This window comes from Anopheles marshallii, chromosome X (genome assembly GCF_943734725.1).
Source record: "Anopheles marshallii chromosome X, idAnoMarsDA_429_01, whole genome shotgun sequence".
In the NCBI taxonomy this organism is placed as follows: domain Eukaryota; kingdom Metazoa; phylum Arthropoda; class Insecta; order Diptera; family Culicidae; genus Anopheles; species Anopheles marshallii.
Window position 1 is genome coordinate 16809427 of NC_071325.1, and position 16044 is coordinate 16825470.

The window sequence follows — 16044 nt, forward strand, 5'->3', positions numbered from 1 at the left end:
TCTCATGAGTCCTATGCTCAATGCATTTTTGTTTACACATGTGCATCTTAAATCCCAACATCTCGTAAATAATTTGTGCTTCGTTGCGCAAGTCAGCGTGATTCGCTTATGTCGCTCAAACAGTGCCGCTTGCACAAGCCTCTTATTTGAATTATTTGCTAATATAATATATAAATATTATCTTATTATTTGCTCTGGGTTCGTGCATCGGGTCTTTCTCAAATATTTTCTTTATTTCAGCCAGCGAAGCCGATTCCAGTTGATTAGTTACAATTTGACACAAACCTATCCGTTGTGCACGCAACACTCTGATAACAAAGCCGAAAACAGCGTGGTGCTGTGAACTGCAAATTGTGAGTGAAAGTAAGGTGAGTGTATAAAATGATAACTGATGCTATTATAACACAAATAGCAAGTGAATTTCGTATCCAAAACTACGCATGAAACGAGTGCTTTCCTAGCTGCCTCCCGGTCTGCACCGGCAACCGGCATATAGTAGAAGTCGGTCTATTGATGCCGGCAAGACTGTAGACGGTATATAGCGGACAAGCATTCTGCTGCAAGCGCAGTAATGTGTTTTATGTTACAACATGGGCAATTATAGTCCGGAGAGCACACACCGATCGTAGGTGGATCGGGTACAGGGCCAGTCGTCTGGTACTGAACGTCCGGTTTGTGTGATGGTGCTTTGGATAGAGGCCCATTCTTGCCGTAAATACTCCACATGAGGTACCGCTTGCCATTGCAGTGTTGATGATACTGTTGCATCCAGATGGCAGGAAAAAGTTCATCTTAGAATAGAAGTATGAATGATAGTGACATACCAGTTATCCTTCTTATTTATTCAACATCGAAGGAGATATTACATATTCCTGCTGGAAATTTTATGTTCGTTAAGTTGCACACATTATTCACCATCCGGTGAGTCATGACGGTTAGTGGACGAGAGTTTATCAAGCTTTCTACTTCAATCAGCACCGTTGTCAATATCTCATCGTTCAACCTTCTTCCATCATCTAACGCCTTCAATCCTTCTTTAACACTCCGTACCACCGTACCACATACCGCTTTTCATTTCGTCGTGCATTAGTGACATCTATTGGGCCGAGGTAATCCACTCCTACGTTGCAGAATGGACGTATGAACGGTGTAAGTCGTTGCGTTGGTAATTGAGCCATTCGAGGACTTTGTGACTTACACTTTCGTATGTTGCAGCGTTGGCAGGATCTCATTACTTTGTCGACAACTGATCGCAAACATGGTATATAAAAACGCTGACGGACTTCGTTTACTACAGTCTGCCGATTAGCATGCGCGTAACGTTTGTGATAGTGACGTAGTATTAGTGTCGTAATATGGTGTTGGGCGGGAAGAATTATTGGGAACCTTGCATCGAACGGTATATTAATAGCGTTAGCGGTGCGTCCGTCCATTCTAAGCACCCCTTCTTCATCTAGAAACGGGTCTAAATTGTACAAAAAACTCGTTCGTTCCACATTTGGTTTTGTGGCTAACATATCTTCGTTGCCACTCATAAGAGTTTTTAAATCTCTTTGGAAACAGTCTTTTTGTGCCATGCGAAATAGGATTATTTCTGACCGCCGAAATTCCTCTGACTCTATTGGGACAATCTTAGCTTGCACCTGTCCCTTGATGATAAGCCTCGATTGCTTATCGGTAGCTGTGAGGGTTCGTACAGATTCTCCTTTCCTCTTCAGTCGACAGTTGGATGGGAATCTTTGGACTATTGCAACTGTCCTCAGAAATATTATCCATTTGGAAAAGCAGGATGTGTCTATACAAGGCACGTCGGAGGGATAGACTGCATGAGCAAGCGGATGCACTTTGCTATCCTTTTTTTTTCCTCCACTGTGGGTTTCACGGGTTTTTGTTCTGGCCAGAACTCTTTCGGATGGTAGAGAAAGGACGGGCCATTGAACCGTTTTCCTTGTGCGTTGATTTCTGAGTCTCTGTTCCATTTAGTCAGGCAGTCAGCTGGATTTTCTTGTGTAGGCACATGTCTCCAATTGCATGAATCTGTAAGTGTTCGAATTTCTCCGACTCTATGAGCCACGTATTGTTTAAATTCGCGCGGTGGAGATCGAATCCAGGAAAGTACAACTTCGGAATCCGTATGGATATACTTTTCCGTTATTTTGTTGTCATGGTTTTCACAGAAGGTATGAATCAGTCTTGCGCGTACGGTTGCTTGCAGTTCCAGCCTTGGAACTGATAAATGTTGCAAGGGAGCCACCTTGGTTCGTGACATTACTAACGCGCAACGAACTTTGTCTCCTATTTCGAGTCGAGAGTACGCCACACATCCATATCCTTGCTCACTAGCATCTGTGAAGACGTGTAATTGAACAGTTTCTGGTGGTATCGGCGAAGGACCTTTGAAGTACCATTGTGGTATCTTAAGTTGGAAAATGATTGGCAACATAGCAATCCATTTTTTCCATTTGGCGTATTCATTATGACCTATTTGTTCATCCCAGTCAATACACGTCCTCCAAAGGACTTGCATCAGTAAGCGTCCGTGGATCAATATCGGAGCCAATAATCCCAACGGGTCAAACAGACTCATAATCACTCTCAATGAAATCCGTTTTGTTGGGCGTTTATCTTCTATCACGTAGGGTTTCAGGTCTTGATGCCACGATGAAGTGAACCGAAAAACGTCCTCGGTTGGATCCCAAACCATTCCAAGCACTGTGGTATGGTTTTCGTTTAGTTTAAAAGTTACTGGGTTGTGTTTGTTGTTAGATTCTTTATTATCTTCGAGTCGGAACATAAATCGTTGGCTGTGGGTGTACTCGCTACGAAACCGGATTTGATGAAACATCTTTTCTATGTCCCCACCACATGCAACCCATCTTTGTCTGAATACGCATAACACTCCTGGCAACATCATGAGTATGTCGGGACCCTTTAGAAGCTGCGAATTTAAGGATACTCCGTTGACCTTTGCTGCTGCATCCCACACAAGACGTCTTTTCGATGGTTTTTTTTTGGGTGAGTCACGACGTTTAATGGGAGATGCCACACTCTCCTTTGATCCACTGAGTGAAGCTCATTTGGCGATGCGCGTACTCTTTTTTGACGTAATCTTTAATCTGCTCATATACTTCTCTTTTTAAATCAGGATCTTTGTTTAACTTCTTTTCTAGAGCGAACTTTTGTCTCATTGCCATCGGTTTGTTATCAGGGAAACAAACGTCATCGTCTTTCCAGAGAAGGCCTGTTGTGAACCTGTCGTCTATTTTAACTGACGAATTCTTCAATATTGATTTGGCTCTGGCTATATCGGTGGGTTCTGCAATGGAGCCAATGTACGTTCCAACGTCTTCGACTAAGAATTGTTGCCGTAGTATCTCATTCAAGTCACGGTTGGAGTCGTCTTTGTCGGTTCCCTCTTCGCGTAACTTTTTGTCACTTGGGCGTATTTAGAACAATTTTTTTTGTCGCTTGGGCAGTCGCACAGGATGTCACTGTTACTCGAAATGTCATGCAATTTTTTGTAGAATATACACTTGATTCGAAGGTATATCGTCAAAACTAGCACAAGGGTGAAAAAATATGCAAAAAGCTTTCCATGAAGGCCTATTCGGTGTTTCTTCCGATTCTATTTCTACATGGTTTTACATATTCGATATAGACGCGTATTATCATGCACATTACTTACTACTTTATTGTGATTTTGTACTTTTTCTATGTCTTTAAAGGCGTCTCTTGGTTGGTCCTTCGCCGTCAATTGCTTCAAATTGCTGCGATGAGATAGAAGAGTAGTGAAGGAGTCCCAGAACGATACTATCAGCTGCCATCCGAAACCATAGCATGTCGTAAATTATTTTGTCGTGTATTACCGTGTCAATGACAAACTGGACCACTCTGCCCATCATATTAATTCCGATCGCCGTTGAAGTTACATTAGTTACGTGCCAACACTCCAGCCCGTAAATCCTTTGCAGGTTAGGATTTACAGTATCTAAGCACGTTCCCTCCCATCGGTGGTATACATTTCGGCTACTAACATTACAGTTCCACTTTCAACGCTTAACTTAACTACCGGTCTTTTTAGCTGCTTTCCGTGCGCTGTTCGAACAATAGCCTGCCGTATCCGGCCATCCTTGCCAGGAATCACTTCTTCAACCTTCGCCCTCACCCAATTCTTCCGCGAACCCTCTACAATAAACACAAGATCACCAACATTCAAATTGCCGGTGTCGTCTCGCCATTTAGACCTGAAATTCACCATTGGTAAGTACTCCTTAAGCCACCGATCCCACAGCGTAGCGGTCAGGGCAGAAGCTCTTTTGTAGTTGTTCCTTAGAGTTTCGGCAAGGTCTGGGCTCTCACGCAATTGATTTTTCTTACCGCTAGAGTTTCTTAGTAGAAAGTGGTTTGGCGTGATCGATTCCACATTCGACGATTGTTGCGGCATGTAGGTGAGGGGACGGGAGTTGATAAGGGCTTTCCGTTTGCGTGAGCGCTGTTAATAGGATCTCGTCGTTCAGTTTCCTTCCATCATCTAAAGACCGCATAGCCTCCTTTACGCTGCCCACCAAGTGTTTCCAGACGCCTCCCATATGAGGCGCGGAAGGTGGGTTGAAAATCCCCCTTGTGTTGATATCGGTGAAAGTTTCAGCACAGGTGTAGTTTGACGGCTCAAACTATAGCGCATGGAAGTTTCGCATGCGTGTTGTGTTAGAGGAGCGCGATTTATTTGGATGTATCCAGTCGCAAGTGGCTGATGTCGCGGAACTTTTTGATAATGAAGGTGACACAACGGCTAAGAAAGCCGAAAAGGCTTTGGCGCGTGAAAAAAGGTTCAAGATGGACAAAAGGTGCAAAAGTTTATTGGTGTCTAGAATGCATGATTCTCAGTTCGAATACGTGCAGGATAAAGCAACACCAAAGGTTATTTGGGACGCCTTGATTGTTATCTTTGAACGGAAAAGTATCGCGAACCGTATGTATTTGAAGCGACAACTGGTGGCACTAAAGCACGAGTGCGGAAATCTACAGGATCATTTCCTAAAGTATGATCGATTAGTGCGTGAGTATCGTGCGACAGGCGCAGTGATGGATGATTTGGAAGTGGTATGTAGTTTGTTACTCACTTTAGGACCCAATTTTCCACGGTAATCATTGTGATAGAAACTATGGCCGCAGAAAATCTTACCATAGATTTTGCAAAGTGTCGTCTATTGGGCGAAGAAATTAAGCTGAAAGGCTTAAGTGTGGAACCAACGGTTCAAAGTGAATCATCGGTATTCATGAGTGCTAAGAAACCGATGAAAAAGAAGAAAACTCTAAAGTGTTACGGATGTCATCAAGAAGGACACAAGCTATCCGAGTGCCCTAAAAGGAAGCCCAAAGCAAATCTAACAAAAGCAGAAAGTGTCTCTTTTGTGAGTTGTGTTAGTTCTATCGAAACAAACAAAGTACATTGGTTCGTGGACTCGGGGTGTTCTGACCATCTGATGAAAGACAAAGAATTGTTTCAAACGCTAACTCCTTTAGCAATTCCTGCGAAAATTGCTGTAGCCAAAGATGGAGAATCTATCGAGGCTCGCCATATAGAAACAATACGGCTTTGTTCTGTGGTCAAAGGTGTTCAAATTCCGTTTACCATACACAATTTTCTTTACGTCCCTACTTTGCGTTTCAATTTGTTTTCCGTGTTAAAAGTAGAACAAACAGGAATGAAAGTGATATTCGAAGATGGAAAGGTGTATGTGTGGGATAACAAAAGACTCGTTGCAACAGGATCGCGTTATGGAAATCTATACGCTTTAGATGTGTTTAGTAATAAACGTATCGAAAACAATTTTTTGGTGGCTTATGGTTGAATCCAGAAAAATCTAGATTTGTGGCATCGTAGATTCGGTCTTTTAAATGGTAAACAACTTGAGCAGTTAATAAGAAACCGTTTAGTGACAGGTTTTGATTTCGAAATTTTTGACAAAAAGGACAAAAACGTTACGGTATGTGAAACGTGCATTATCGCACACGCGTCAGCCTTTTACAACATTTGGAGGGAAACGTTCTTCGAGAGTGTTGGAGCTAATCCATTCGGACGTGTTTGATCCAATCACGCCCACTGGTCGTAAAGGCGAGCGATATTTTTTAACGTTTACAGACGATTATAGCCATTTTGTTATGATATATGTAAGAAATTACAGACGGAGGGGGAAAAGAACACACACAGGAATCTAGCTTTCGCTCGATGTTGTTTATTAGCTGGACTCTTGACAACGACTGCCCCCTTCTTACCCGCGCTCGCTGCTTTTATATCTTACAGGTGACGCTATCACCTTTATTTTGCACATTCGGCCTTTCTTGACGAACTTCGATCCTCGAAGTCTGCAATTTACCTTAAGATCTCCTTCTCTTTTTTCTCAAAACACTGGCTATTCCTCCTCATCTTCCGATTCTACCGCCGCATAGGCCCACAGTTTTATGTTATCCTCGCTGGTAGCCGTAACGCGAGGCCCTTCAAAGTCGGCTGCCCTTTCTACTTTGTACCGCCCATTTCGGTTTACCTTTGTTATTCGGTATGCGCCTAAAAATTCATTAGCCAGCTTTTTCCCGCTAATAAACTGCTTTCTTTTTATCGCTACTAAATCCCCAACCTGATAACCATACTCCGATTTTCTTTTCTTATCGTAGTGCTCTTTATAACCTGTATGTACCTGCTCGATCGCTTTCTTTGCATTATTTCTTATTTCTTGCCTATCGCGCTCATATTCTTCATACCATTCCCGCTCCAGCATATCTTTCTTCCGGGTTGAACAACATTAGCACAGGTTCTTTCACTAGTTCTTCTTTCAATTGTTGGAAGGCTTTCAACGCGAAAGGAATTCATCACAAAAGGCGCATCCTTCTTTAAGAGATCCGTTAACGGTTTAGCTATTTTCGAGTAATCAGGCACAAACTTTCTGAAAAATCCAGTCAACCCAAGGAAAGCCTGTACTGTCTTCACATTTTGGGGGACTTTAACATTTTTCACTGCATTTATCTTTTCCGTTCCTGGTGATATTGTTCCATTCTTTACTCTATGCCCTAAGAAGTTTACTTCACGTTGCATGAATTGACACTTTTTCCATTTTATCGCTAGGCCGTATTCTGCAGCTGTTTTTAACACTGTTTCCGTTTTCGATAAACACTCTTCTGGCGTTGAACCGTGGATGACCATATCATCCATATACAAATCTAGCACGTCGTTTGTCGTCGTCTATAACCGGTATAGGGAATCCGTCTTTCAAAATCATGGAATTAAGTTTCCGATAATCGATGCAAACTCGGTTGGTTCCGTCTTTCTTCTTAACAACCACAACACGGCTAGCAAATTCTGATGTAGATGGCCTAACAATGCCTTTCTTCAACCATTCGTCTACTTGATCATCCCCAAGGAAAACAATTGGACCTTTTCCATACAAAATCAGAAAGTGGTCGCTCTAACAGCTATTTCGCTCCTGCTTGCACTCCCGTCGAATCGAGCCCCCCCTCGAAAGCTCTCTCTATCGGAGCGAAATTTTTCGTGCTGTTCGCTTCTTCGAAGTCGTTCCTTCTCGGTTGTGTCCGTTGCAGGCATACACAAACGTCAACAAACGTACACACACAGTCCACTGTTGCAAAAATGCTTTGTTTTTAATCTCACTTTTTGAACGTGAATTCACTTTGCGCATAGGGATTCATGGCAAAAAAAACTAATTAGAAACATTGCAGAGCTGTTTTGTTCGCTCAATGCACGCATGTATTTCGCTCATAGTGAGATTCACTACATATTTTAATATCCATAACACTATCCCAGAGGATGTTTGGTACTTTACTGGTCATTCCACTGGTACAATTATAGTTACTGAAATCTATTGTAGATTCACGTGTGATGTTTTGTGGTTTGTTTGTTGTTTGTCTGGTCATATGTTGCGACTAACTAATTTTGTTTGTCATGATGATTGAAAATATGCCATCCGTGCAATTGTAACGGTAAATGCTACAAGAGGATCGAACAACAGGATAAGCAACGCACGAGATCCTTGCCAAATGTGTGTGATTCCAGTCTTGTTTCTTCTGTTGTAACTCAGATTAAGATTGTGTCCAGATTAAGATTTTATTCACGTTATCAACTAATTTGTTAGGCAAATGCTATCGAAGTTATGTTAGAACTGTTAGCAACAGTTAAAGATGACAATCGAAAACAAAGTGATCCCTCCGTTCTTTCTGGAGGTTGAAGGTAGTGATGGGAAATGATCCCAAAGTTGGAATCGAATCGTGTAAATTTACACGATACCGGGATCGGATGGGATTGAATGATCCCTGATCTCTGGTGGAATGGTTGGCGATGGGGGGAGGGGGGGTGGTGCAGAGAGCTTTTTCCATGCAACGATGATCCCGGATCGCTAGGGATCACAATCCCCATACAAGGCATCACCTTTTCCATGCAACGATGATCCCGGATCGCTAGGGATCAAAAGCGCTATTCAACAGTGATCCCGGATCATTTGATTCCATATTATAGGATTGGATCCGATTTTTCAAGCCTGGATCGGCCCTCTAACTTCTCATCACTAGTTGAAGGACTCATCTTGTTTGTAAACTTTATTATGCGCAATTAGCTGCTCAGGCCAATCGGATGTGCGCAAATAGGTAGCTCTCTCAAGCAGTGACTGAAGGCTTGGGTCTGTTAAAGGATAACATTCTACAGAGAAAAAAGATTCCTCCAAACAGCGCTCACAACCGATGAACATAACTGTTTACTCCCTAACCTCTGACGGATGATTTATCCAACACGATCTATCCAACACTTAGAGACAGTTGATCCCAAGGCAAAAGACTATCCATAGACTGATACTGACTTTTTAATCGGAATTGCATTGCGAGCAAGACGGCGCAAATTGGTTCATAGACTTGTAGCGCTACATGAAAAGCTACAGGCTTTTGTAAACATTACGCTTTCCAGCAGTACGGTGAGGTCGTCCTTTTTAAATCAGTCAATTTTTTGCCACAAAGACTATATTCAGAACAGATCCATCGAGTTATGTACACAAAATATAACAACATGTTTAAAACTACTTAATCCTTCTGTGCCAATGAAAGGTACCCCAACATGCTCCTGTCTATGCCCCTCACCCACAATCACCTCCTGTTATGATTTCATGAAAGGAAAGAAAACGAACATGGTATGTCACCATACACCTAAAGGCTTCATGACAACAACAAAAAACATTGGTTCTAGTAAGACCGAACATACACGTTTTTTCCTCAGCTATGCTATCTGATCGGAATCCGAACAAACTAGCAGTAATAGTTTACTCTCGATATACGATTTGTTAACATCTGCGAAAACTAACTCCATGATCCATCTTGACCTTCTTTGTGCGGTACTGTACCTTATGCGCATGAGTACCGTTATTTTCGTGCGCACACATGTACATCTTCACACTTTTGTGTCAGACTCAACCAATAACGTCTAACACGGTACGCAAATTGGTACCAGCCAGATCGGTCAACGAATATCATTCGGAGTAAAATGGAAAGAAACCATGTTAAACCTGAAGCAGTATCTTTTTCCTGAATGATGTTTCGACATCCATCATCAAATATCATCAATAGTTTATTTATTTGCATCGTAACCTATCTGCATGATGACATTCAAATCCTGTTTCTAGTACTGTTTCTTGTATCAACATTTTATGAGAGGGAATACGAATGTTCGATTGTCATTGCTTCAACCGTAGAACAATAACAAATCAAAGGGATTGTTCTCAAACACTGACCCAAACTTTACTGAACATATCCTTCTAAAATCATTGCATCATTGAAATATTTGCATCTTCAATGCGCATCATACTTATTTTTTGCTTAGCGCGTTAGAGCCTACTGCGCATCATGACACATTTGATCAAACGACCGAAATGTATTTTCACCAAAGTTGCATACACACACAACACTCGACGCACTGACTACATAAAACAAAACTCGACGCGGTTGTGTACCCTCTGACTAGGATTCCGTGGCAACGTCGATTCGACGGCGACTTGAGGTAAATTGTAAACATAAGTTCTCTACTCGTTCTCCCAACAGCTGATCACGACGGAAAAAACATCTGCCACACTCCTCTACACTCCACACGCACTTCCACCTGCGCCGAAACGTGCAAGAAAAAACAGTACTAACGAGCGCTAGCACAGATAGGCGAAAGGCACTAGATAGAACAGAGCGAAGATAGAAAGCATAAACCGGAGAGAAATTAATTTTTAAATTTTCCAACTGGAAAATAGTTGCAGCTTTTTATTGCACTACCACAATCGCACCGAAAAGCTTCCAAAAATTTGTGCCACTCCCCCTGACAAATTTCGCGACAGGTCCAATCTGCTTCCTTTGGAGTATAAATAGGACCTATTTAGGACGTCCTAAAACGGTCCTGTTTTATTCCGAAATGGCTGCAAAACGACTGCTTGGGGTACCAAACATCCTCTGGGATAGTGTTATGGTTATTAGAATATGTAGAGAATCTCACTATGAGCGAAATACATGCGTGCATTGAGCGAACAAAACAGCTCTGCAATGTTTAAAATGAGTTTTTTGCCATGAATCCCTCTGCGCAAAGTGAATTCACATTCAAAAAGTGAGGTTAAAAACGAAGCATTTTTGCAACAGTGGACTGTGTGTGTACGTTTGTTGACGTTTGTGTATGCCTGCAACGGACACGACCGAGAAGGAATGACTTCGAAGAAGCGAACAACACGAGAAATTTCGCTCCGATCGAGAGAGCTTTCGAGGGGGGGCTCGATTCGGCGAGAGTGCAAGCAGGAGCGAAATAGCTGTTAGAGCGAGCACTTTCTGATTTTGTATGGAAAAGGTCCAATTGCTTTCCTTGGGAGGTCCAATCTGCTTCCTTTGGAGTATAAATAGGACCTATTTAGGACGTCCTAAAAAGGTCCCGTTTTATTCCGAAATGGCTGCAAAAAGACCGCTTGGGGAACGAGCCAGTGGTTCGATCTGGCGTTCGATGTGGCATCTCACTAATATTGTTACAAAAAAAAGCTCAAATTTTGCCGGACGGGTGTCCCGTCGGTTGCGTGAATACGCGCGGATGCGTGCTGCGTGAACGGAAGAATAGGAAGCATGGCGCCAACTTCCTAATAAAAATAAAATAAACAAGTAAACTAAGCTTAGCGCTCTCGCTCGCTTTAGAACAGGAAGCGAGAGGGACGGAAGTTAAGCGTCACTTCCTATCTCGCTGCGCAAGCGAAGATAGGGATTAAGAAAGGATTTGGCGATAAGAAATATCTAATAGGGATTAATTAAATTAAATAAAGTTGGATAAATAGGTTAGGAAATACATTATAAATGAATATTTAAATCAGGAGATTTAGGAGTAGGGTGCTAGGAAGTTGCCTAAACAAATATTGTAATTTGCAGCATATTATGTATCGCTAGCACAACACGGAACAAAAAGGGGGCTACGGGGAGGTAGCCCGGAATAAAGCAAGCTTCTCACAACCGGAACGAAAAGCCTTTTTATTTCGGTTGGCTGCGGCGTGGCTAGTATAGTTGCTAGCTACTCTCAACTTCGGTCGGAGTTTGATACTCCAGTCCGAGAGCTCAACACGGGTTTATCGCCCTGCTGTGCTGGGAACATGGTGGCTCCAGAGAGGAAGGTAGTGCTAGCTAACTAACCAAAGCAAGAGGAGCTTCCAGAGGATACCGGAGGACCCCATTCCCGGTGGAAGGAAGACCCCAGCCCTGAGGATACCGGGGGACCCCTTTCCCGATGGGAGGAAGACCCCAGCCCTGAGGATACCGGAGTACCCCATTCCCGGTCGAAGGAGGAAGAGGGCGACCCGCCCTGAGCTGACCGGAGGACAACATTCCCGGTCGAAGGAAGGAAGGAGGACGAGGGCCACCCGCCCTGAGCTGACCGGAGGACCTCATTCCCGATCGAAGAAAAGAAGGAGTAAGAGGGCGACCCGCCCTGAGCTGACCGGAGGACAACATTCCCGGTCGAAGGAAGAAAGGAGGACGAGGGCCACCCGCCCTGAGCTGACCGGAGGACCCCATTCCCGGTCGAAGGAAGGAAAGAGGAAGAGAGGAAGAGTCTAAGAAGAAGAAAATAGGGCCACCCGGCCTAAAACGTTCAGTGCAATAGTTCCGGCGTAGTATCAGCGTCGCAAAGAACGGCCTAGGAGCAGCAAGTGAATAGCAGTAAAGAACAGTGCAGTGAAGTAAAGGGGCTAAAGGTGCAGTGAAGTAAAGGAACAGTAAAGTTGCTAAGAGTGCAGTGAAGTGAAGGAACAGTAAAGTTGCTAAGAGTGCTGTGAAGTAAAGGAACAGTAAAGGTGTTAAAAGTGCAGTGAAGTAACGGAGCAGTAAAGGTGCACCGAAGTGAAGGAATAGCAGTAAAGTACAGTGAAGTGCAACGGTTCCGGCGGTGTTTGCAGCAGTGTTTGCCAATATCGGCCCAAAAGAGCAACGGTTCCGGCGGCAGCAGCAGCAGCAGAAACAGTGTTGCCAATAACAGAAAAAAAAGTGCAACGGTTCCGGCGGCAGCAGAAACAGTGTTTGCCAGTAAGTGCCCTAAAGGTGTAAAAGTTCCGGCGGCAGCGGTAGCAGCGGCAGCGGTAGCAGAGACAGCGGCAGTGATAGCGGAAACAACAACGTATACGAGCAGCGACCTCCCGTGAAACAAACCGTGACTAAAATGGCAACTTCTAAAGATAAAATAACTAAAATTGAGGAGGAAGTAGGGAACGATGTATCCGAATTAAGAAGGGAAATTGAGCGGTTGAAAAACGATTACAAAGATGTACTTGAAACACACGAAAAAACGAAAAGAGAGTCTCAGGAGAAGCAAGCCAAGCTGACCGCGCAACTAACGGAACGAGAGGCAGAGTCAAAAAAGCTTAGGAAGGAAAGGACACTGAAGCGTGATGTCGGAATGGAACTGCTACAGTTCCAACCGCATCGACAAGTAACTCCGGCCCGGCTTCCGAGATGCTCGTCAAGGGAATGGTAGACGCTTGAAATGAACGTTCTAAGACGGATTTCTTAATGGAACTTCCCGAGTTTAATGGGGATTTTAAGAAATGGAATCATTTCAAATCTGTTTTTAACAAAACAAGCGATGAAGCAAAATTTTCGGATTTGGAAAATTTAAATCGCTTGCAAAAGTCCCGATAACCGACTTGCCCGAGTTATATTTTCAAATAATCCCAGTAACGTTTCGGCACAACGATAAAGAATTTCATACATTTGCTTTTATGGACACTGGATCTACGGTGAGCCTGATACATCGGGATCTAAAGGAGGAATTACAAGTGAAAGGATCCCCCCGACCTTTTTCGTTAGCGTGGACTAACGGCACGATGCAGGATGAGCCTGATAGCCTAACCGTCTCCATTTTTTTTTTTAATCTGGCTGGCAAATTTATACCTGAAGAAAGAGCAAAGCAGATAATGAAGCGAACTCTTAGGAAAAGGGAAAAGGGTTATGAGATAGGGCTACTATGGAAGACGGAAGACATAAATCTACCCGAAAGCTATGGCCAAGCCTCGAGGCGACTTCAAAGTTTAGAAAGAAAGTTGGCACAAGATGAAATATTAAAAAAATGGTACCACGAGGAGATAGCCGCATACTGCAAGAAGGGATATGCGCGTGCTCTCGATACGTGTGAACTAATAAGAAAGGAGAATAATCCCAAGGTTAATTATATTCCGCACTTTGCTGTAGTGAATTATAACAAACCTATACCTAAACCGAGAATAGTATTTGATGCGGCTGCCAAAAACAGGGGTATATCGCTGAATTCACAGCTTTTATCGGGACCAGACGCAGTAGCAGCATTATTCGGCATTTTAATTCGATTCAGAGCGGGTCGCATTGGCATTTCAGGTGACATTAAAGAGATGTTTCACCAAGTTGAAATTGGAGCGACCCACATACTAAACCAGAGGTCTATGAAATGCAAGTCATGACATTTGGAGCGACATGCTCTCCGGCATGCGCGCAATATAAGAAAAATAAGAGTGCTGCACATTTTCAAGACCAGTACCCCGCGGCAGTGGCTGCCATAATAAATAACCACTACGTGGACGACTATCTTGACAGTTTCGACAATGTAAACATGATAACATGTAATCGAAATACATGATGAGCCAGTTTCTTCATAAGGAACTTTATATCAAACTCAAGCATGGTATTGGATAGTCTACCACCAGAAAGGGTGAGCGAAAGCATCTTGATGAAAATTTGCGAGAAAGATGCCACATACGATAAATTACTCGGTCAATGGTGGGACAAAGAAACAGATGTTGTTTACGCATATACATCAGTTGTCATCCAACAAGTTGAACAACAAAATATTTACTAACACCTACGCTTCAGTAAACGTTAGTTGGGTTTGTTTTGTTTTGACAGTTTGGTATTATTGTAAGAAGAAGAAGATATAAACCACGTGAAATACAACCAGAATCTACAGCACAAAGAACGACACAAAAAAGAGCAGTTTTGCTATTTATTTTAGCAATAGAAACACCAGAAATTCCGAAAGCAGTATCCTGCAGCAACATTTGGTCCTTCGAACCGGTTTTCAGGACATACCAACTGCAATTTTGTGTGTCGAAGTTTCGAACATCGAACCTCACTCACGCGTTGCGTAAGTGAAGTGATCACATACATCCGTCTAATACACTTTGTGTTGTAGGAAATTTCCACTACTGAGATGGGCACTGACACCAAAAAGACCCAAGCGAGGATTGTGACTCTTCGCTCCCGGGCACAGATGAGAACAACCAAAGAGTTCATCGCAGGGTTTACCGAAGAGAAGGGCAGCCAGGTGGAAGAGAGGTTATCCAACTTGGAAGCAGTTTGAAAGGCGTCTGAAGCCGCGCAAGGGAAGTTAGAAACCCTTGAGGATGACGAAAATCAGTTGACTACATTGTTCGACCAACGTAACGAGTTCTACAACAAGTATTGTGTAGCCAAGGGATTCCTAACCTCAAATCTACCACGTGCATTGCCTATTCCGGATGAGGTAGATCTGGAGAAGCCTATACCCACGGCAACTGTGCGTCTACCCAAGCTGGATTTACCAACATTTGATGGTAACTCGACGGAGTGGATCAGTTTTAAGGATCGATTTGTGTCCATGATCCATGAAGCGGAAGGTATGAAGGATGTGATCAAACTGCAGTACCTCTTATCAGTGCTAAAGGGTGAAGTGGCGAAAAGGTTCCAGCATGTGAAGCTTACAACCGATAACTATAATATTACGTGGAAGGCGTTGCTAGATCGGTATGATCACAAAAGAGATTTGAAGCGTGAATATTTTCGGGCGCTGTTTTCTATTCCGCCGATGAAAAACGAAATGGTAGAAGAGCTACGATGAGTGTTCGACGAGTTTACTCGGCTGACGGATGGAATGATTGCACTAAAAGAGACCGTAGAACAGTGGGATACACCGCTCTGCAATCTACTTTTCTATAAGCTAGATGGTAAAACCTTGTTGGCTTGGGAGGAGTATTCTAGCACGGATGACGAAGACGTGTACCTTAAGTTGCAGGAGTTTCTTCAAAGACGGTTGAGACTACTCAAATCTACAGTGCATTCGACTCCAGACACGGAAAAAACCCAGTTCAACCAAGGTAGCCGGAACGAAACAGCAAAAGGGCGTTGCATTTGTTAGCACGGTGCCACCATCTGTTATACGATGTTATGCTTGTGCACAACAACATTACTTACACCAGTGTGAAACGTTTAAGCACATGCAAGTGGCTCAACCAGAGGAGGTTACCACGTCGAATAAGCTATGCCGGAATTGTTTTCGAGTAGGACACATCGCCCAAAGATGTATTTCTAAATTCAAGTGCCACAAGTGTCACCAACGACATCACACATTGCTCCATGTAGACCCGGTGGTGCAGAATCCATCATCTGATAACATAGTACCTGCAACCACTGCCGCCTCAGGAAACACTACCGTTTTATTACAAAAAGCATTCGTGCAAGTTGTGGATGATAAAGGAAGAACGTATG

General features: G+C 43.3%; 1 protein-coding gene across 1 annotated transcript; it reads left to right on the top strand.

Annotated features, from left to right (window-relative positions):
* Positions 1 to 13271: 13271 nt before the first annotated feature.
* On the top strand, positions 13272 to 15397 carry LOC128710874 (uncharacterized). The gene is made up of 2 exons (XM_053805731.1): positions 13272 to 13803; positions 15048 to 15397. The coding sequence occupies exons 1-2, from the start codon at positions 13272 to 13274 to the stop codon at positions 15395 to 15397; spliced, it is 882 nt and encodes a 293-aa protein (XP_053661706.1).
* The last annotated feature ends 647 nt before the right edge of the window (positions 15398 to 16044 follow it).

Excerpts from the sequence above, each read along its gene's own strand:
- LOC128710874 (XM_053805731.1), top strand. The coding sequence starts at position 13,272 with ATGGACACTGGATCTACGGTGAGCCTGATACATCGGGATCTAAAGGAG. Across the intron at positions 13,804-15,047 it reads TGCGGCTGCCAAAAACAGGG|ATCTGGAGAAGCCTATACCC; the intron begins GTATATCGCTGA and ends CGGATGAGGTAG.